The 23,040-nt window shown below is 49.7% G+C and overlaps 1 protein-coding gene across 2 annotated transcripts in view; it reads left to right on the forward strand.

Moving 5' to 3' along the window:
* Positions 1–23,040, forward strand: part of NAV2 (neuron navigator 2) — a 420,664-nt gene that overhangs the window by 392,591 nt on the left and 5,033 nt on the right. For both annotated transcript variants that reach the window (XM_055581343.1, XM_055581341.1), the window contains 10 exons: positions 168–330; positions 1,052–1,152; positions 3,218–3,313; positions 5,012–5,180; positions 9,305–9,540; positions 11,791–11,945; positions 12,102–12,173; positions 14,192–14,388; positions 15,302–15,420; positions 21,835–22,038. In XM_055581343.1, coding sequence (XP_055437318.1) covers positions 168–330; positions 1,052–1,152; positions 3,218–3,313; positions 5,012–5,180; positions 9,305–9,540; positions 11,791–11,945; positions 12,102–12,173; positions 14,192–14,388; positions 15,302–15,420; positions 21,835–22,038 — 1,512 coding nt within the window. The remainder of the gene's footprint in view (positions 1–167; positions 331–1,051; positions 1,153–3,217; positions 3,314–5,011; positions 5,181–9,304; positions 9,541–11,790; positions 11,946–12,101; positions 12,174–14,191; positions 14,389–15,301; positions 15,421–21,834; positions 22,039–23,040) is intronic.

Here is a 23,040-nt window from a genome sequence, read left to right on the forward strand (position 1 = left end):
TGTATACAGCAAAGGAACCATGTTGAACAATGTCTCTGAGAGTGTACCTTTACCTCGGCCAGGATGCGCATTTGATCCCTGCAGGGAACTTTCAAATTCCTCCTCCAGAAAAGGCTTGGTCACAGTATATCCGCCCAGTGAGTGAGTTTCTGCCTTCCCCTTTACAGAGTGAAATAGAGAAGCTGAAGGCTGAGAATGACCGGCTGAAGTCAGAGTCTCAAGGCAGTGGCTGCAGCCGGGCACCCTCCCAGGTGTCCCTGTCCGCCTCCCCCAGGCAGTCCCTGGGGCTCTCCCAGCACAGCCTGAATCTCGCCGAGTCCAGCAGCCTGGGTGAGTGGCGTCACAGGGTCTGCAGTTGGCCCTCTGGTCTCTAAGCAGGAGCCCCAAGATGAGCAGATCAGCAGATCAAATGGAGAAGCAGAGGCGTGTGTGCACTTAGGGTGTGTGTCTGTGTGTATGTGGGTGTGCGTCTGCTACCAACATGAGCCCAGCCGTTAGACTGCTGTCATGCTTTGCTCCAGTGCCCCGAGATCTCCAAGCCGTGAGCTTGGATCCCCTTGCCCACCATGCTGAGTTGTGTTTGATCCATTCTAAGAGGCTGACCTGCAAGCTGTATGCTGCCTACCACCTCCTCATGGTAAACGGTCCCACTTGGGATGATGGCTTGGTTTATGACCTTCCTGCCTTGGGGCTGGATTCTAGGCTGGCTGGATAATTAGCGAGCTCCATCTAGGTTTTCTTTGTAAGCCTACCGAGGCTGACGCTTTTGATTTCTTATCCATGAGGCTGCTCTTGCTATCGTTCTGGTTGAGTCTCCCTCGCACTTCCATTCAGCAAGGTGCATCAGCCCGCTGGCTCCTTGGTTGGCCCGCTGTCGGTTCTGTGGTTGCACTCTCCATGCTGCCCCCTCCCCTGCCCCCGCCCCCACCCTGTGGCCCCTGCACGGCGACACCCAGTCTGTCCTGCTGCTGTGCCGACCAGCAGCGGGGGTGTCAGGAGGCCGGCTTTGCTGTCCCATGTGCCTAAGGCTGTCGATGTTTTCCATTCGCAGACATGTTGCTGGATGACGCTGGTGAATGCTCGGCTCGGAAGGAAGGAGGCAGGCATGTTAAGATAGTTGTCAGCTTTCAGGAGGAAATGAAGTGGAAGGAGGTTAGTTGGATCCCTTACCCTGCTCAGCCTGCCCCTTCCCCAGGTAGGACTGCCTAGCACAGTGATTCCATCATCATGCCCATCATCTCGGAGCCTGGGGTGACTTAGAAATAGTACTAACGCTTTCCCTAACTAACCCTAAATCCCCAACAGCATTTTGATACCACAAACGTGAACAAACGGCCCTTCCCTATCTCTTGTGTTTGGAAACTCTATAGAGAGTCCTTAAAATTGGTCCAGGTTGCCCCACTTTCAAGTATCTAATGAAACATTAACATCAATCAAAAACGGCTTGTCTGAATTTAGTCTGTTCCCAAAACTCTTCAAAGGCAGCTAAGCACATTTATTTAGCACAGAAGGTACAGAAATAAGCTGACCAAATTCAGCTGACCAAGAACACCAGTTTTATCCAATCGTCAGAGGTTGCTGACCAAGTAGACCCTGGGAGACAGAGGTGGCCAAGCCCAGGAGCATACAGGTGCTAGCGGTGGAGATGGTAGGACATCCTAATTTGCTGAAGCTGGGGCATCTGAGTGTTATGTTCTCTTCCAGGGTCCAGAGGTCATAAACTCATCAGACTGTTTTAGGGTGGGGGGCAGGGGTTGATAATCAAAGTTGATTTTTAGTCATTGATTAAATCCAAATGATGCTGAGAATGACCACCTCTCCCATAAGTGAGAGGCCTCATGAGCCTCTAATGTAAGTCCCTTGAAGTTTTTGCTTGCTTATTATTTCTGAGTATTTTAGCCAACATGCTATTAAAGGCTCTGAGATCTTGGGAACCCAAAGTGGCCATCAGAACACAGCGTCTCTAGCCAGACTTCTCTGCCAGAGGATTCCACATGTGGGTGGCCATCTAGCCTCACTGAAGAGGGGAGCTGCTAGGGGTCTGAGCATCATCTAGTTTAGAAAGATCCAATAAATAACTCCATTTTCAGAGCTCGGCTGGTAGAGCGATAGATTACCAAAGGGGGAAGTCATTCTTCTAACTTATGATACCTGTGAATGCCTTTTATTCTAATGATCATCAACACAAACAGATCTAACACTTTATAAAACTTTGTCCCTTTCCAAAATGGTGTTGTTCTGGATCACCACAACATCTAGATGAGGTTGGCTGCCCAGATTTTGTCATCTCCACTTTACAATTGAGAAACCCAGGACCCCAGCATCACTTACCTAAGGCTGTAAGGCAAGTGGTGGGGCCAGATCATCTCATTGCAAGACAGGCGCTTCCTTCTCTGCTGATGTTGCTCAGCTGGCAAATATACTCCCAGCTCTCCCCACTTCTCTCTACCCTCCTAATTATATATTCTTATCAGCATGTCAGGTATTTTAAAACCAAACAGAAAGGAATGTTCTACTAGTTTCCTTTAGTCAGTATGATCAGTTAGCCCCTACTATGCAGAGCTCTGTGGGCAGCGAGGCAAATGAAGTAGAAAAAGATTATTTTTTTGTGTGAACTTCTTACTGGTTTTCAGAACTGAGCATGTTTAAAATTTTAACTAGAAGAAAAGAAATCAATATCATTAAAAAACAGAAGAAAAGAAAAAAAAATCCCAAAGGAATTTAAGATCTAACGAGACAAACTTAGACAAATAAGACAAATGCCTCAAAATAAACAAGCACAGAATATATCATCATATAAGTTGTGTACGGAACTATTGAAGAAGTGTGAGTGCTGAGCCTGGTGTGTTAATCATTGAAGGCTTCCTGGAAGAGGTGAGTTCATAAGCAAAGTTTGGAAAGGGAGAGATGGCAGAAAGGAGAGAAGAGAGCATTCCCCACAGGGGATACGTAATCGACATCCATATGAGGTACACGTTCAGTAAAAGGTTCTAGATTCTAGAAAGGAGACCCTCTCTTCCTGACCCCTGGGTTGTGATGGAGGAGGAAAGTGTTTAAGACAGTTGCATTAGGTCCAAGTCACATCTGGTGTTAAAGCAAATAGGACCTGTGAGCCCCTCTCAAGCCACTGGTGGCGTTCTAAGACAATCCGAGTCCTCTGCTAACCTGAGTCAGAAAGGATCCACCTGTTTTTCACCTGTGGCCATCTCATCCTTAGGATTCCAGACCACACCTCTTCCTCATTGGCTGCATTGGAGTCAGTGGCAAGACGAAGTGGGACGTGCTTGATGGGGTTGTTAGACGGCTCTTCAAAGTAAGTGCTTCGTGGAGACAGCCATCCAAGTGGGGGCCTGGGCCTCGGGAAAGGAAAGGGTGGTTTGTTTCCTGAACCTGGTCATTTCTTGGGCTGTGTCCCCTCTCCCACATTCTTCCGTTGCTGGGACTTACACCTGGTTGTCAAGGGGACAGGAGGAGGATGCTAAGTACAGACTGGTGACGGGACCAACAGACGAGAACGTCTGCCCTTTGCAGAGGTTGGCCAGCCAGTGAGGGGCGTTTCCCCAGCCTTGAACCCTTGCACGAGCCTCTCAAAGTGAACTGCTTATGGCCACATTCTGTCTTCACCTTAGAATGGCCTGTTGGGTGTGTCTTGCACCGTGTGTTCTGGGGCTGGGGCCAAGACATCACATTTCCACCCTTCATTTTGGTGAGGGGATCTGATCCACCTCGCCCAGTGTCCTGTGCCAACATTTCAGAGTCTGTGATTTGTGCTGTGTGTGACACTGACTTCTGACCCATGGCTAGTGTCAAGGATGTTGGCACAGTTACTTTTCTGTTCGTTCTAATCACATCATTGGAGTGGGTGTTCGCCACAGGAGAAATAACTAATGAGCATCTAGGTGAACCTTGATGTATTAGTGATCTGAAAGCAGCTTTTAGTACATTTTTTGGGCTATTGCCCTAAAGTAGGTCAGTGACCAGAGTGTTCATTCATCCCATCCCCAAGTATTAATAATAGCCCACATTTTTTCTGTGTCAGAGACCATATTGGTCTGGTTGTTGGTCTGATTTCGAAATCTGACTTTTAACCTAGTACGCTCTAGTTTCCCAGCATCTAGACTGAGGTGGCTTCACACAGAGAAAGTTGTGTCCTTGGGCTCAAGCTTGCTTCCCATTTTGGCAGACCAGTCTGCAGAAGTGGGACGGGGTAAAAGGGTGGAAACGGCTTAGGGCAGACCAAGCCTGCTGCCCCGGCCGGAACCTTGTCTCTGTTCATGGGCAGTTGGGACATCCTTGGATTAAAATGACCACAGATCAGGCTGAAAAGAGCCAGGGAGGTGTCACAGGTGAGAAGTGAGACCATTAAAGGCAGCAGCTTGTTATCAGGATTCCATCTCAGTTGTTTGGCTACCACAGAGCCCGTAGACTTTGTTCCAAGGTCATTGACCTAAAACCTCTCAGTCACTCATCTAATTTGGAACACTTTCCAAATTAAACACACGTTTGTTTATGTAAAACTCTAGAGCTGCTTTTTTTTTTTTAGCAGCCTGGAGTTTGTTCCCTTTGTCATTTAGTATGGCCCTTGACCTGAGCCAAAAGAAGGGGCTGGTGGAGAGATATCTTATCAGAATTTTCATGCATTTCATGCACTTCTTCATGCATTTTCCAGCCCCATTCACAGGCCCCAGTGTCTTTAAAACTTCAGCTGAACTTAGAGGAAAAGCACCATAGCTTCCCTGCTTGGTTTATCCAGACTACACGTTCACCATCTTGTGAGGGTTTGCCACCCTCCCATCACTAACCACATAAATCTGTGCTTTAGGGGGCCTGTGATATGAGGACACCGCCCCCTCCAAGTCAGCTCTTCTGCCCCCCATTCCATAGGTCAGTTTCAACTCAGGCATCAGCTGGGGAAGAGGAGAAGATGTTCATAAATCACCCAATGAAACCGTGAGTCTTCCACAGATTTTCCCCCACATCTTTGACGGGATCTTTATTTGATTTTTTCCAGGAGTACATCATTCACATTGACCCAGTGAGTCAGCTGGGGCTGAACTCGGACAGCGTCCTTGGCTACAGCATTGGGGATGTCAAGCGCAGCAACACCTCCGAGACCCCCGAACTGCTTCCCTGTGGCTACCTGGTGGGGGAGAACACGACCATCTCCGTGGCGGTCAAAGGTAATCCGGCCACTTGCAGAAGGGGAGATTCCAGAATTGCATTTTTTGTTCTGTGACTTGGCACGGGAACCAGTGGCCAGGATCTCATGTGTGTGTGTGAATGTGGGTTGTATTTTTTCCCCCCACCCCCACAGTTACACTTACCTAAGCAACAGTCTTCAGCGTTTTCAACCACCACTGGAAACAAACAATGTTAGTTTATTGCTGAAATTACATAACAAGAGGTCCCATTAGCCTTATGACTCTGACATAATGGAATCTTAATGTTGAAATGGGGCTCTGCTGATACCTGTGAGTTACTCTTGCTGGCAAGCCTTGGACGTGGTCCCGTTTACAGATGGGAGAGGCCACAGGGCACTGTGGCCAGGGAGGAGTCACTCAGAACAGCCCGAAGAAACGCTGACGCTCCTGCCCATGCAAGATGCTACTCAACCCTCTGATTGCCTCATCACCCAGAGAGGCTACACCTCAGGGCAAAGTGTATTCTCTGGAACTTTAGACTCACAGAGTATTTGGGGGGAAAAAATTTCATGGCCAAATAATCATTATTCCCATCTGAGTTTGGGGGTGGTGAACAGGCATATGGGTTCTCTAAAGCCTCTGTCCTTTAATGTCCTGGGGCTTCCCTGGTGGCTGAGACAGTAAAGAATCCGCCTGCAATGGAGGAGACCCAGGTTCTGTCCTTGGGTTGGGAAGACCCCCTGGAGAAGGAAATGGCTATCCACTCCAATATTCTTGCCTGGAAAATTCCATGGACAGAAGAGCCTGGTAGGCTACAGTCTATGGGGCTGCAAGGAGTTGGACACGACTGACTAACAGTTAACACTTTAATGTCCTGATTCTTAACTGTTAAAAAGGCTGAATGATCCAATCTTATACAAATGCATATGACTGCAAAACCCCTTTTTCCTATATTTTATGAACCACCTAAAGAAGAGATTGCTAAACACTGTTATAAGCTCAACCTTCACAGCATCTTATATCTTCCCCAGAAGGCACTGATTTTGACTGTAGTTTGGGGGCTGTTTGATGCCAACTTTGTTTCCTGGTTGGGAGGTTTTCCGAAAGCACCCAGTATTCTTCATCAGTAGGAAAGGAAGGTCTTGCTTCTCTGGTGACAAGCAGCAGGTTCCTGTTTGAGCCACATACACAGCCTTATTTGTTAGCATTCATTCCACAATTGTGGCCTTGGGCTGCAGGTGACAGAAACCTACTCAAAAACTAGCTTTAGCCAAAAGGAAACACACAGGCTCAGGTACTTGGAAAATCCAGGCATGGACTGCAAGCACAGGTGAACCAGGAGCTCCAGCAATGCCGTCAGGACCAGGCTTACCTCAGCTTTGCTTATTTATTTAGTTTTATGCACCTGGCTGATCAATGGCCCTGATTCATCCTTCTAAGCTTAGGAAGCTTTTAAAAGGGGACAAGTGTAACAGGAAATTCTTAGGGGTGATTCTGGCCTGTGTGTGCATGCTAAGTTGCTTAGTCATGTCCAACTCTTTGCAATCCCATGAACTGTAACCCACCAGGCTCCTCTGTCCGTGGGATTCTCCAGGCAAGAACACTGTGGTGGGTAGTCATGCCCTCCTCCAGGGGATCTTCCCAACCCAGTAATTGAAACTGCTTCTCCTAACGTCTCCTGCATTGGCAGGCAGATTCCTTACCACTAGCACTACCTGGGATTCTGGCCCACTGTGAATCAAATACTCATCACATTACCAAACCAGTCACAGTGACCAGGGAGAGGCTTTGGCTCAGCCTGGTCACACACCCCCAGCTTTGGTAGATGCAGGTGCTGGTCAGCCCTGCTTGGACAGCTGGAATGAACTCCCTACAAGAAAGAAGAGCCCCGCTGCAAGGAGAGGAGGGAGGGCTGCCAGGCACACACTAACAACAGCTGTCCACCTCGAGAACCCTTTAAGGAAAGCCTGATACGCCATGACCTTAAATTGCCTTTCATCCACACTGGCGAGCAGGTGAACACTGGAAATGCTGACAGGTAAAAGGAGTGACCCATTACTTAGATCAGACCAAACAGTGGCAGGATTATCTGCCTCCCAACCGGGCCACCCCACCATGGAGTTGCAGCTGGTGCTGCTCTCAGCACATGAGGTTGTTTCAGCATCTCCAGGGCTCAGCTCGGGCTTGTTTTTAAGTGATACCTGACTCTTCTGTGTCTCCCTGTAGTGCCTGACACTTAGGCCTTCAAGGCACTAAACACCACCAAAGGATTTGAGCTGAAAGAGATCCATGAGCTGCAGATGATTCACTTCAGTGGTACTGGGGCAGGGGCTGTGGCTTTATGTGCTCTGACGTGAGTTCGTCTGCAAAGTACTCCCTCCCTTGGAGTTTATGGCAAGAGGCTGAAACAGCACCGAAGAGCAGAGAGAGGGGTTTCAGTGTGTTTTAATCCCTGCCCTGTGTTGTTGTTAAGTTTAGACAGGAGACCCCACCCCTTCGCCCATACTTTGCATCAAGCTTTGAGCCAGTGTAGGCTCTATTGAGACCAGTTTTAGGAAGGTTTTAGACCTGTACCCAGATGTCATTGGGGATCCTTCATCGGGGTGATTTGTTTTTTTGTTTTGTCTCTAAGTTGTGTCCAGCTCTTTTTAAAACCTCATGGACTGTAGCCCACCAGGCTCCTCTATCCATGGGATTTCCCTGGGCAAGAATACTGGAGTGGGTTGCCATTTTCCTTCTCCAGGGGATCTTCCCAGCCCAGGGATCAAACCCACATCTCTTGTGTCTCCTGCACTGCAGGTGGATTCTTTACCTCTGAGCCACCAGGGAAGACACTGGGATAGTCACTGCATTGGCTGAGGGTTGGAAACAAGCACATACTTGCATTATGGGGATCTGTTTGTAATGAATTAATTATGTAGATGGAAAAATGCTATTATACAACAAAATAAGTTCCTTTCAATTTATTTTTTCCTATATATAATGGTTTCTTGAGGTACTTTTTTTTAAAAAAATTTAATTATGAAATTATGATAACACATTTACAGGAAGACTTGGAAAATATAGAACAAAGTTATATGTAGTTCTATTATATTACAATTATTTTTTAATCAGATAAATTGAGTTTTGAGTTGGAGTTTCAATATCAAACTTTCAAAAATTAATAGAATGAATAGGCAGAAAAGTAGAAGGATATAGTAGACTTGAAAAGCACTATGAACCAATTCAACATAATTAAGATTTATACAGTTTTCACACAGCAGCAGGATATAAATTCTATTCAAGTTCCCATAAACCAAACCAGGAAACAGTGGAACATATCTAGGGACATATAAAACAAGATGCAAAAATGTCATGGTCTAAAGGTATTGAAATCATACAGAGTCTGTTCTCTTGTGGAATTATGTTAGAAATCAGTATCAAAAGATATTTGAAAATAACCGATATATTTTCAACTGCAATGCGACATTTACCAAGAGAGATCTTTGACTCAGCCATTGAAAGTTGAGGTGCTTTTTTAATAGAATTACCTTAGGTTCTGGACAAGTAACCTTGGCTGGATCCTCTCTTGAGAATAATATCAAGAAAACAGCTCTTAGAAAGCCAACAGCCCTGAGTAATGAAGTTGTTCCAAGAGAGGAGGGGGAATGATCCTCATGTCATGGGAGAGGCTCAGAGTAGGTCTGCCAGTATTTACATCCCCAAATCAAATGATCCCTGCTTGCATTTTTCCTCTTTTTAATAATAAAAGTGTTGATACCTTCGTGGTGTATCTCAGTGTGGGCACGCAGGAAAGAAAGAGGGTGAAGAGGCAGCCCACGGGTCCAGGTAGACACGGGAGATTCACAATAGATCTCAGTGAGCACCACCGCTAAAGGTAAATCCCGACAAACAATCCAAGCGCAGCGTCTTAGGAATTCTGCAGAGGACAGATGAGAGCCAAGTGTCCAGATACGAAAGGCAAACCTGAGTCTGGAACCATCAGCCCCACCAGGGGCCAGAGTACAGGCTGCTGGTGAGCAGGAAGCCTGCAGTGTCCCTGGGTGGGTGGGGGTCTCTGATGAGGGGGCTGCCCAGAAAAGGGATAGCCCAGGGTTTTGGCAGGCACAGAGAGCCACCTGCTCTGCCAGGCTGTGAACACATCCTGTCTCTCTCAAACACAGGGCTCGCGGAAAACAGCCTGGACTCGCTGGTGTTCGAGTCCCTGATTCCCAAGCCCATCCTGCAGCGTTATGTGTCCCTGCTCGTGGAGCACCGGCGCATCATCCTCTCGGGGCCCAGCGGCACCGGAAAAACCTACCTGGCCAACCGGCTGTCAGAGTACCTGGTGCTCCGGGAGGGGCGCGAGCTGACCGACGGGGTCATCGCCACCTTCAACGTGGACCACAAGTCCAGCAAGGTGAGGAGGTCGTTCGGAGGCTGCTGCTCAGCCCTTTCAGAACTACTGAGGCCACCACCACCCTGATGGCAAAGCAGCGTTTCCTACAGTGCTCACCTTTGCTGGTTATAAAAGTCTGGGAAAGGAGGGTAGAAAGGATCTAGTGGAAAGGAAGGCTCTGACCCCAAACTCGCCAGCAAGAAGTTCCACGTGTAAGTTGATGTATTGGGTTGGCCAAAAATTCATTCAGGTTTTCTGTATGAGTTTATGGGTTTTCCGTACATTTTGGGTTTTACAGAAAAACCTGAATGAATTTTTTGCCCAACCCAGTAGTTTATTTCTTACTTCCCTGCTATGAGTTGGGCATGATGCTCAAAGCTGGTAGTTCTTTAACCCAGATGCTTCCATTTCAGTTTACCAAGAATTCATCACATGCCTACTACATTCTCCCGTTTTCCCAAAATGAAACCTCCTTTTGTGGAGCAACAATAACATATACGAACAACAGCTGTCATTTACAGATGGCTTGCCCCTGTAAGGGGTCTCCTCACAGCAGGACCTTCAAGGAAGTAGTTGTCATGATCCCATTTTACAGAGGAGGAAACTGAGGCTTGAGGCCGATGACCATGTACCTAAGGCTACTCATATGGTACTGAGCAGTGGACCGGAGCTCAAGTCGATGTCTTAAACCCCAGAGTCAACAAACAGGCTTGGTTCTGCCTCTCAGGGAGCAGTGGAAATGCTTGGACAGTCTGCCTTAGTCCCAGCTTAGGGTTGTGAGGTGTCTTCTCAACCCTGTTCATTATCCGTGCAGTGGTTGTTTCTGGGTGTTTCACTCTGACTGCCTCTGTGAAAAAGGGCTGGGGGATCAAAGGTGAATCAGAAGCAACTCTTCTACCTTAAGAATCAGTTGGCATCCTTGAAGATGCAATGCCCAGACGTTCTGTTTCAGTGGGTTGTGTGGGGTGGGACTCCATGCCATTCTCAAGTTCCCAAAGTGACGTGGATACAAGGGCAGGGCTAAGAGAAGTGGTCAGAGCCCCCTGAACCAAGACCCTCTGAGAATAAGCTCAGGGAAGGCACACTCTCCTGGGACCAGCGAGAGAGGATCCCAGGCACATGGCTGGGGCTGTCAGGCCAGGCTTGATTTCAGCGTCCACTGTCTCCCCTCAGCCAGTCCCCGGCTGTACCTGGTAAGCCTGAATAAGGGAGGGAGTGCTTCTAGCCTCAGGAGCCCTGTCCTTGTCAGGCGCCTGAGGCCAAGGACCCATGATGGGGAGAAGCTAAAAGAAGGGAAAATAGCTAGGAACTTTAAAAACTCGGCTGCTTCTTTGCTAAAAGCTGCATTTTGACTTAAAAGGGAGGCCCAGCCCTGCACCCACCCTCTGTGCTGTCTCAGGCAGGTCACTTGACTGAGGGATGCCTCAGCTTCCCATCTGTAACATGGAGATGGTCACAGCACCCACCCACAGGAGTTTGTGTGTGTGAGGCCGCAAGCCATGCCTGGCGCTGGGTCACGCCCGTTGTCACTCTGACACTAATACCATCAGATAGTGGTTCTGGTTTCAGTGGCTGGTCCTTAGCCCTCTGTTTCGGCCTTTCCCCATTGCACGTTCTTCTTTTTCTTCCTTTTTGGACGTACCCCTCACTCCAGCCGAGCTGGGCTGTGTTCTACTCCCAGCTCCAGACACTGCCCTGCCCATTCTTCACAGTGAAGACCAAAGTATATCCTTTCACTCAGACCTTTCAAGACCCCCTGTGCACGGAGATGGCCTCCCTGCACCTGTTCATTGTCTGTCTGCCCCAACACTAATCAGCAGGTCATGGCGGGGAGGCATCCTTTGCTGTGTTGATTCGTCAAGGGCTTATAAGCGGCTCTCAGGTAGTGCCGTGGATGCACAAAGATGTATGAGGCACCTGCCCTCAGGAGCTTCTTGGGAGGCTGGCATAGTAAGAAATATCGAGAAAAGGGGCAGCACTTCCAGAGAGTGATAGATCGTGTACAGAACCATGCCTGGGCACCCTCACAGTGCTCTTGCCGGGTTTCCTGTTGCCTGGAGAATTCCAGAAGGCAGAGCTGAGACTTCCCCGGTCTGCATTCTTCTGCACCCAGACTGAGGCCTTGAAGTGCCTCGGGGATCAGCACATGATCCCCGAGTGGCCTCAGGAAGCACCCCTCTGCCTGTACCGGCCCAGGTGATGACCTGAGCACGAGCATCTTCTTGGGGGCGTTCACGGGCTCCTTCCCCGCTACTCCCCTGGGTTCCACAGGAATTGCGCCAGTACCTGTCCAACCTCGCCGACCAGTGTGCCAGCGAGAACAACGCCATGGACATGCCTCTTGTCATCATCCTGGACAATCTGCATCACGTCAGCTCCCTGGGCGAGATCTTCAACGGGCTGCTCAACTGCAAGGACCACAAATGGTAAGGGCAGCTCCAGACGTCTCAGCCTCCTGGAGAGCAGCGCATGCGCGTGGCGTGGGGCGGGGCTTGTGGGAGGGGCTGACACCAGCCAGTAGCCATGTGCTTAGGTGCACAGGGACCCTCTTCTCCAGCTCTCATCCTTCATTTCCCCCACAGCCCTTACATAATTGGCACGATGAACCAGGCTACCTCTTCTACTCCCAACTTGCAGCTTCATCACAACTTCAGGTAAGGTGTCCCTTTTCGCGTACCTGTTACATGCCTGGAACTATGCTCATTTTTCCCAGCTTAGTTCACTTGACTCGCACAAAAGCCTCAAGTCATTAAATTTATCCTTCTAAGTTTACAAATGGGGAGATTAGTTGACTTGTTGAGGAGGTCATACAGCCAGTCAGTGGCAGAACCCGGGTCTCTTGGATGCTATGTCCTGGGGTAGCAGTTGGTACCTGGGAGACAGCTCTACTCAGGGGCTGTAGGCAGGTGGACTGCATGTCACCAGTGGCTCATCTCTCTGTCCCAAGGGACACAGAGCGGTGAGAGCTCCTTAGAGTGTCTCCACCGGGCGGGGTCTCTGGCCTTCAAGCTCCAGCTGCTGGGAACCCTTTGCCCCAGCCCCGTCCTGCGCTGCCCCACTGCCGCAGGGTGGGAGGTCTGTTATGCCAGCTGTGGCTGCTTGCCTTTGCCACTGCAAAATGCCCTTTGCCCTGACACCTAGCTGGCTCCGTATACTCCTCTCCTGCCTGGGCCCTTAGATAAGGTTGAACAGCTGTCACCCGGGATGAGACCCCCTCCTCCGGATCATTTTCATGGCCACTCTGCTGGCATCTCTGTTGAAAGTAGACCTGAACTGTAATTATCCGAGAAATACCAACTCCTTCGGGTCACTGGGATCATGGCTTATCTCTGCATCCAGGACGTCCTGGTCTTGTCCATTCTCTTGAATGTCCCTCGAGATCATTCTCTTCCCCCCTGCCCCTCCTCCTTCCCCCGCCACTGCCGCATCTCCCAGAATGCTGTTTTAGTCATTTTCTAACAAGTATGCCTACCTGGACCTTGGGCCACCTTCAGGCCATCCCCTACATCAGTGACGGCCAGAGTGAGCATTCTAGAATTCAAACCTGACCCTAAACCCTAATGCAACAAGTCCTTGAATGGCTCCCCAGATCAAAATCCAAGCCCCTCTGGGTTGGCGGGTCAAGTCTAAACTCTGGGTACACTGCGCCTCTGGCAGTTTTCCCAGACGCCCCATGCTGTTGTTTATGCCCCTGCCGATGCTGCAGCATGCACTCCACCCACCCCGCCACCACCACCACCCCAACGCCTGCTCTTCCTTCTGTTTCTGCCTTGCCTCATGGAGCTGCTCCACCCGCCTCCTGTGGTCTCAGCTCAGACGTCCCCTCCTCTGAGGAGCCTTCCCTGACTCCCCAGGTTTTGTCAGGTCTCATTTCTTTTATCTCCCTCCTCCGCTAGACTGTGAGCTCCTGGGGAACAGGAACTCTTGTCTCTGTCGTTGCTTACAGCCCCACAGCCCAGCACAGGGCCTGGCACAGCACAGGAGGCAGTTAGCTAAGTGGTCAGAGCTCAGCCTCTGGAGTTGGACTGTCTTGGTTCTAATTTTAGCTCTTCCTCTAAGATTGTTGACTAGCTGTTTGATCTTGGACAAGTGAGATTTTCCATCTGTGCCTTGGAATTTCTATCTGTAAAATGGGTAGTGGTCTTATCTGTAGCGTGGGGTTGCCGTGAGGAATTGTGAGTTACTGTACATACAGTGGGAATTTCCTGGTGGTTCAGTGCTTAAGATTTTGCACTTTTGATGCAGGGGACATGGGTTCAATCCTTGGTCAGGGAGCTAAGATCCCACATGCCGCAGAGAGGGTGAAAGGTATGAAGAGAGTAACATGGAAACTTAACATTACCATATGTAAACTGGAGAGCCAGTGGGAATTTGCTGTACGACTCAGGGAACTCAAACTGGAGCTCTGTGACAGCCTAAAGGGGTGGGATTGGGAGGGAGGGGACCTGGCTATATACCTAGGGCTGATCCATGTTGATAATTGGCAGAAAACAACAAAGTTCTGTAAGGCAGTTATCCTTCAATTAAAAAATAAACTAAATAAAAATGTATCTGTGCAGTGTTCAGAAGAGTCCAATTTCAGTATTAGCATATTCACCTTCCAGCTCTAATGAGCTTTGATTCATGAAGTTGACACTGGGCTTTGCCATGGAAAATTTGTGACTCCTTCCAGGTGGGTGCTTTGTGCCAACCACACGGAGCCCGTGAAGGGTTTCCTGGGCCGGTTCCTGCGGCGGAAGCTCATGGAGACGGAGATCAGTGGGCGGATGCGGAACGTGGAGCTGGTGAAAATCATCGACTGGATTCCCAAGGTCTGGCATCACCTCAACCGCTTCCTGGAGGCGCACAGCTCCTCGGACGTCACCATAGGTAGGGCAGGGCAGGTGGGCACACTGGGGCTGGAACTGCCACTCTTGGAGCCCTGGCCTCCTGGGATGGCTGGCCCTGGACCCTGGCAGCTGGACGCTGCACCAACCACACAGATGGAGAAGGGGACATAGGATAACCACAGCCTAGACGGACCCCAAACTGCCAGTCACCCACATCCTGGGACCGTGTCTCCACCCTTCTCTCTCGCCCACCTCTGCACTGATGAGAGGCAGAGAGAAGTGTCCAGCTCTAGGCTGGTGTAAACTTTTAGGCTAGGTGAGGGGCCCCCACCCTGGGGCTCCCCCAGATGGAAACCACCCTGTAGGATTGGCTTTGCTTTATGAATAATGTTATTAACATTCCTGAAGCTTAGGCTTCAGAGAAAAGAAAAAAAAAAAAAAATCACTGGTCATCCCACCATCCTGACATAATCATTGTAATTTGAGCTTATTTTTTCTGTCCTTGTCCATACATGTTTTATATAGCTGCAATCATAGTGTACATACAATGCATTCTTTTCGTTTTCCATTTCACATTATCTCATGAGTATTCTTTGTTGCTCTCCAAAATAATTAGATGAAATAATTATTTTGTGATATAGTCAGATGTGGGTATGCTATCACTTCCTTAATCATTCCTATTCTCATGGACATCTGCCATGCTTCCATTTTCAAAGGTTAGACAATACCACAGTGGCCGTATTTCTCCAGAAAGTCTCCCCTTCCCTTGGGGTGATTCCCACCAGGCGCGAGATCCCAGGGTAGGGTTAGAGAGCCCAAGGGCCCACCACGTGGCAGCTGGTATTTCTGCTGTCACTCAGAAAATGCAGGGTCCCTCCTGTGAGCGGTGCTTGGGCTGGCTTCTCCTGCTCCCCATCCATTTCAATTGGACTGCTTTTCCCTATGGTCCCCAGGCCCCCGGCTCTTCCTGTCGTGTCCCATCGACGTGGATGGTTCCAGGGTGTGGTTCACCGACCTGTGGAACTACTCAATCATCCCCTACCTCCTGGAAGCCGTCAGAGAAGGACTCCAGGTGAGAGCACACTGCCCGCTGACCTCAGCTCCAGGGATGGTTCTCGTGACCAGCACTCTTGTCTTTATCTCCCCCAACCAAAAACTGACTGACGTGAGGAGGCAGCCCCTCCCCTGTGAGGCCACCCTAGCCCGGCATAGGAGCACTGGGCTGTAAATCCTGGCTCTGCCATTGTGAGCTGTGTGACCCTAAGCAAGACATCCAGCCTTTCTGTGCCACGGCGCCCTCATCCACGGAAGAGAGAGCGATCACACCACCACAAGGGTGTTGCCAGGGTTCAGCGACATCATGGCCAGCAAGTGCTCAGCGTCACGAGTGCCCAAGAAAGGAAATATGTCGCACTTCACAGTTTGCTTAAGTAGTCTTATATCTGCTATTTGGTTCAGGCTCAGCATTTATAATGAGGCTTGGGCAGAGGTTTTTTTATTTTAATCTCCAGTTTTAAGAGATTTTCAAGAGAAAATTATAACTCAGAGTGAATAAGTGACTTGCCCCAAGGTCAGGAAGTGAAACTTTAAGAATCTAGGATGTGGCATTCTCTGCCCGACCCCAGGACCCCTCAGAGATAGATGACTCTGGTGCCCATGTGACTGTCCATCCCTCCTGCCCAGTTGCAGCTGGAAAGCCCGGACCCTGCACTTCTCACTCAGCCCAGGGGTGAATGCTGGGGGCTTAGCAGTAAATCGGAGTTTGCAGTAGTTTTATTGTTGAGTCTGGAGGTAGCCTGAGAAGGTTGTCAGCTTTCAGGACCACTCTGAGGAATCAGCAGGTGTCATACACAGCTGAATAGTCTAGAAACCAGCTTAGCAGCTGGGTTTCTAAGGGCTGTGTTGGCTTGGTACTGGGCAGTGGGAGACACATGCTGCTGTTAAAGGACCCGTTTCAGGGGATGGTGCTGTGTGCACACCCACGTGTACGTGTGTGATGGTACACATAGGACTTGCACACCTGCATGCATATGGGTGTTGGCACACTTTAGTGGGGTTTGCCATTTGCGTATATTCGGCTGAGCCTGTCATTGTATCCCTGCAATGTGTAACACCACTGATGGTCTCCAGAGCCACTCGGGACAGCCAGAACTCGGAAAAGGAGACGCTGTGCCTCCGGCCACGGGTGTTTCATTGGCCTGGAACATGTAGGCCACAAATTCAAGCCACAAGTGATTGTGAAGGCAGAGGGTAGCAAGAAATGAGGCAGTCCCTTAACCAGTCCCAAATCAGTTTTCAGTGTTTGAAGACCATCAATCAATGGCAGCATTTTATATTTTTGTTAAATTGTAATTGACATATGATATATTCATTTCAACTATACAATATAGTGACTTGATATTTTTATGCATTGTAAAATTACACCATGGTAAATCTCATTACCATCTGTCACTATGCAGAGTTATTACCATATTATTGACTAGACTTACTTCACAACTAAAAGTTTGTATTCCCTTCAGCTATTTCTGCCATTGATGGCAGCATTTCTATTTCGTTGAAGGTGGATTACATGAGGGAAAAAAAGAGTAAGACTTCAGATCTCTGCAGTGGAATCTCTCTAGGTAGACAAATTCACTGGCCTGGGTTAAGTAACCATCATGTATTCTTTATTCAAATGGATTTGTTAGGACCACAAACCCAAACGGCCACCCTGTCACTCCTATTTTGGGGGGCCAGTGGAAGTATTCCCCGCCCCTGCTAGAATCTTGAAGTCTTTCATTCCAGAAGCCTCTCTCTGTTCCCATCAGGGGCTTCCAGGGACTATAGTAGGCAGGCACCTCTGGGAAACTCACACTGCTGGAAAGAAGCGGAAGGAACTGCAGGAGAGGAAGAAGCAGTTTCCTTCTATTTCTGCCTCACCACCTACTTCTCCCCTTTGCTTCTTTACCTAAATATATCCTCTGGTGCAGAACCTAGAGTGTGCTTGGAAAAACTCATGGGGCTGTTGAATAAAGGTTTCCTGCCGAAAGAGGCGCTAACGGGGAGGCGGAAGCTCGGTCTGTGCTCCAGCCGTGAGCTGTAAGGTAGAGGCCCCTCGTTGGTCCTCACCAAGCCTGGATGGTGCTAACGCCTTGCTGCTTGGACCTCAGCTTCAAAGAAGGCCTTGTGGGCAGAGCTCTTAAAAGCACAGTGAGATCTTCCCTACCTATCCTCGAGAGGTTACTGATGAGTTGGTTATAAGGGCAGTAGTTTTCTTTCCTACAAAAATCAAAGAGTCTGCAGGTGAAAGGGCTTTGGGGTGTCTGTGAAAGAGCCCATTTAGGACAAGGGACAGAAATGTGCCACCACCTCAGGAGACCCATCCGTTCTCTGTGAGGCAAGAGAAGTCATCTGCTCCTTATGCTGTTGAGGTTGTTTGAAGGACAGTCTTGCAAGAACATGGACACAACCAGGGAGGCAGCCAGAGTTAGCCTTATACCACGTTGCTCAAAAATGAGCCCTCCTGCCCCAAACCTGTGACTTCGTGCCATTCATTAGTCCCGGAGACCCCATAGAATCTGCAGATTCATGAGGAACTTTGGATTGTTCTTCGTGTCTCTAGTTTTGAAGGAAAGTTTGCTGAGATTTATTGAATGGCTGTTGCCTGCCAGACACTGTGCCAGGGGCCCGACAGACATGATCCCATTTATTTCTCACAGCCCAGTGTGCACCTCATAGACAGGAAACCAGGGCTCATGGGAGTTTTTGACCCTTCCCCAGGAAATGGCAACCCACTCCAGTATTCTTGCTTGGAGAATCCCAGGGATGGTGGAGCCTGGTGGGCTGCCATCTGTGGGGTCGCACAGAGTCAGACACGACTGACACGACTTAGCAGCAGCAGCAGTTCACTTGCTGGGGTATGGATGAGCCAGCGTCGTAGCCTGTAGCTAACTTCTCAGTTACTTCCAACATTTTCTAGGCTGTCCTAAGACCCCTGCTCTATACCTTAGATGCTTCATGTGGCTCAGGGAACCCAAGTATTATGTTTCATAGCATGAAGTTATACGTAAGATTTCATTTGACAAAAAGATTCTCCTATTTAAAAAAAAATTCAAAACTCCTCATTCTGCTTGTTACCTGGAGTCCCATGCTTACTGTGTGCTGGGCACTGGTGGGCCATTTATTCCTCCCTGACCCTGCGAGGTGAGTGACGTGACCACAAGGTGAGTGCACTGTGGTTCAAAGCAGGCAAGCCCTTGGCGAAGGTCATATGCTGAGAAGGGGTGAAGCCCCAGATTAGGCTTAGGCAGGACTGCCCGTGGTGGTAGACAGCACAGAGACCCCGCTGCAGTCAGGTCTCACCACGGGCTTCCAGTCAGCCCCTCAGTGGGCACTGCTTTGCCTAGAGGAGATGTGGCATTGCCCCCTAGTGGATACCAGATATCATTGCAGGTTTTGACTCCTAAGTCTTTTTCCCAATAAAATTTGTGTGTGAGCATGCACACGCATGTGGGCATGCATGCACAATTGCTTGGAGGTTCTTGCACAGTCTGTACCTTGATGCCCTCGTGTGTGATAAACATGTGCATCCAGAGAGTCATAAATCAGAGTCAGTGGCTGAGGTTTCAGTTTCCAGTGTCGTGGATCTCTATTCCTGACCCAGTGGTCATGCCAGGCTCCTCCCTGCTTTGGGGAAAGTGAATGTCCTGTCTGTCTGTCTGTGTGTACAGCTGTCTGCTATTTCCCAGAGCTGCCTCAGGGCTCTGCCTTGGGACCAAGGAGCTTTGTGATAGCTCCTTTGCTTGCCACGGCACTTACCCAGCCATTCATCACTTGGACTTGAACATGTCTAGCAGCAAAAGGGGAGACTTGTAAAAATATTCCTTGTTCTTGCAAATGATGTTAGATGCTCCTAGAGTGCTTTTGTCTTATGACTTAGCCCCCAGCCCTGTTCCTCTTTAGAGCTGTCGATGTAAACACTTGCCAAAGTATCTAAAGCCTGCAGAGTCATTCAAAAGACTTCTGCTGGAAGAGGGGAGAGCAGGGATCGTTGATCAGATGACCCAACCTGCTCTGAGACCCTGGGTAGACCTCCTTCCTCTAAACCTCAGATTTCCCAACAGTAACCTGAAAAGTGTGGGCCAGGAGTTTTTTCAGCCTGGCTGCGCAGAACTACAAAGCTCCTCAAACTACCGAGTAGTACGGTCTGGGGAGCAGAGCAAAAATTTAAAAGCCACGGGGCCAGACTCTCTATGAACTTGCTGAGCTTGGATTCTAGATTCTGTTATTCCACAGTTCTGAGTGTCTCCTCTTCATCCTGGAGGATGGAGACAGAAGCAGGAGCTGTCAGAAACGACGTTTGGTTCAGCCTCCCACACGTGAAATCGGGCATGGGAAAGTCAGCTGAGCTCTGTAGGGAAAGTCCTTGGAGGGAGAAGCTAAAAGTTGCAGAAATATTTCTAATCTGCCAAGACTTCTTCAGTTCTAAAAATCCCCAAGTGCTTGCGTTTCCCTTCCTCCCTGACCCGCACGTGTGCGTACATGCACCTCCATGTGATCCCCTCCTGCGCAGACTGTGAATCGCCTTTGAAATGCCAGACTCAATTCTCCGGCCTCGGAGTCACCACTGCCCCAGGGTAAGGAAGATTTCATGGTAGACAGGGCTGGAGGGCGCTAGACGGGAGGGGCCCTGGTGTCTGAGAGCCATGAGCTCATAGGAGGCTGTGTGTCTCGAGCGGAGGCGGAGGCAGCTGTGGATGCAGGGAAGTGGGGGGGCCTGTCTGAAGTTTGGGCAGGGCAGGCGCTTCCCAGAGAGATCAGAGGTGGCTTATCAGTGGTGACACGGCCAGAGGGACAGCAGGTCCAGCCCAGGTGACGTGTCCTCGTCAGGCGGACACCTGGCCTGCATCTCATGGCGCCGGTTGTGGCTGAACCACGTGACTCTTGATACCATTGAGTGGTTCAGAGTGGAGTTCATCAGGAGGGGTGGAGAAAGGAAAGGCTCAGACAAGGGTGCTGGGGTCCTAGCTCTGAATCCAACTCTGCTCTGAAACCTTTTACAACTGGCTCTTCTCTTTAAGTCCCAAGTTTTCCATCCAGTAGATGAAGGGGCTGGGATAGGTGACCCCAGTTCCTTCCAGCTGAGTTAGCCTGTGACCTGGGAAAGACGTGATTCTAGTGGTCAAATCTCAGCTCTGCTGTACTGTCAGCCCTCTCTTCCCACACTCCCCCCTGCCTCAACTGTAAGAGTCCTGAAAGAACAGACAGACAGGCTGTGGTCCACATGTAACTCCACTGCCAAGCCCCCTGCACCCATGGTGGTCCAGAGGGCTTTGGTTCTTTGTACCCCTACAGAGGGGTGCCCTTCCAGAGCCACAGAGGGGGCACTGTCCTGGGTGGGCACATCTTATCCTGGCTATGAGCACAACTTTGCCACGCCTGCTCAGGCTCCAGTGGTTCACACGCTTGGACAGACTTGGATTCCAGTTCTGCCTCCTGTCCTTCTGGAGCCCGCTTGGGTAGTGATACTTTCTCTCGGAGTCACGTGGTGGTAAAACAAGATACTTGTCAAGTGTTTCTCGCAATCCCTGGTGTGCAGTAAGCTGTAAGGTGTGGTGGAGGGGGTGGCCTTGAAGAGGAAGGCTACAGAGAGGGCCTCTCTGTATGATGTGCCGAGCCTTGGAAAGTGGTGCAGCCTAGGTTTTTGTTGTTTTAAAGAGTGTCTACATTGCTTGTAATTGCCAGGAGAAGTCACTGAAGTCACTGTATTACTAGGTATTTCTGACTTAAGAAAAGGAGCTTGGAGGCATGGCACTGGTCTTACACAATTTTGTGTTAATTTCTTCTTTAAGAGGAAATCGGTTGTCGTGAACAATTCTGAGAAATACATGAGGGAGGAGAAACGGTTGCAATCCCAGGACCCACGTGGAGCCCCTTTAACAATTTCCTGTTCTGAAACTGACCAGTACCTCTGCAGAGGGCCCCTGAGAGTCAGACTCCTTTCAGGAAATGGGGTCATATTGAGCCAGGGCTATTGTGGTCTCCACCTGTAGTCCTAATGCCCAGCACCCCCATCTGTGTGCCATGGTGGGGAGGCCTCCTCAATGGGACGATAGCACCTCTTTCAAGCTCCGCGTTTAGTGACATCACGTTGATAAGTGACTGGCCACAGTGAGAGTATTTATACCATGGAAACTGGCAAACGCTTCAAATCAGATTTTCAAGTTGGATCCACAAGGCTCAGAGTTTAGGGTGACACGGTGAGCCAGTGGCAGAGGTGAGGTGACCTAGGTCAGGCTGCCTCCAGTGTTCTTACTCCTGGGTCACACCACCTTTGGTCTCAGCACCTTGGATGATTTCCTTAGGATAGAATTCTGCAAGTGGAATTACTCCATCAAGGTAAGCATAATGATGCTGGGTTTGGAGAGTTTTTCAGAAAGCTGCAAAACCAGGACTGCAGAGGGGTCTCGGCCCACCTCCTGACTGCTCTTTCTTTGTCTGTTTCCAGCTGTATGGAAGGCGGGCCCCCTGGGAGGATCCCGCCAAGTGGGTGATGGACACCTATCCTTGGGCGGCCAGCCCACAGCAGCACGAGTGGCCCCCTCTCCTGCAGCTCCGGCCCGAGGATGTTGGCTTCGATGGCTACTCCATGCCTCGGGAGGGGTCAACCAGCAAGCAGATGCCCCCCAGTGACACTGAAGGAGACCCGCTGGTGAGTTCCCTGCTTCCAGAGCAGCTTGGCGTTCACTGAGCACTCACTGAGTATTGGGTGTGATACAGGGCGTGCTGGAAATTTGGAGGTGACCGAGCCCCGGTCTTGCTTAGGAAGGTTAGACCCATCCCAAGCTTGGGACATTTTGGCCAATATTTTCTTCCTTGTATTTAGTTTTTCACTAATGCCTTTGACCCCCATGAAAGTTTGCAGGTAAAAGGTTATGAATTTGGTTTTTTCCCCCTAAACGTCCCTACACCACTCTCTGCCCTCTGCTTTGAGTTCACCTTTACGATGTCTGGTCCTGTGCCATTAGACCCTCCCACTAGTAACTGAGCAGAGGCAGAGCATGCTAAGGGCAGAAGTTCGAGCCAGAGCGTCAGAGCTCAGGCAGGGGGAGGTCTGAGGACAGGAGGGGCTCGTGGAGCAAAGGCCAAGGGGGCCTGAGTGTGGGTCCCCAGGCCAGTGACATGAGTTAAGTCCTTAACGCTGCCTGAGCATCTTTACTCCACAGATGCTAAAGCAATAAAGGCCCTTTAAGAAGAACCTGGGCCAGAGGCTGTAACCCTACAATTCTAGTACTCTCTGCCAGTGTAAGACCCATGCGTAGGCATACTGTGAAATTAGAGCTGCATCAGAAGTCCTATAAAAGAAGGTGGGAGCACATACACCAGAACCTTGCATGGTTAAGCGACCGTGGTCATGCTATAAATTCAGCCCTGAGCTCTCTTAGCAGCTTGCTGCTGCTGCTGCTGCTAAGTCGCTTCAGTCGTATCCGACTCTGTGTGATCCCATAGACAGCAGCCCACCAGGCTACCCCATCCCTGGGATTCTCCAGGCAAGAACACTGGAGTGGGTTGCCATTTCCTTCTCCAGGACATCTTTCCAATCCAGGGATCAAACCCACATCTGCTGCAAGTATCCTGCACTGTAGGCAGATTCTTTACCGCTGAGCCACAGGGGAACCATTATTAAAAGTGAAAGTCCTAGAACTCTTTCTGT

The sequence above is a fragment of the Bubalus kerabau genome, chromosome 5 (assembly GCF_029407905.1).
Source record: "Bubalus kerabau isolate K-KA32 ecotype Philippines breed swamp buffalo chromosome 5, PCC_UOA_SB_1v2, whole genome shotgun sequence".
Classification (NCBI taxonomy): domain Eukaryota; kingdom Metazoa; phylum Chordata; class Mammalia; order Artiodactyla; family Bovidae; genus Bubalus; species Bubalus kerabau.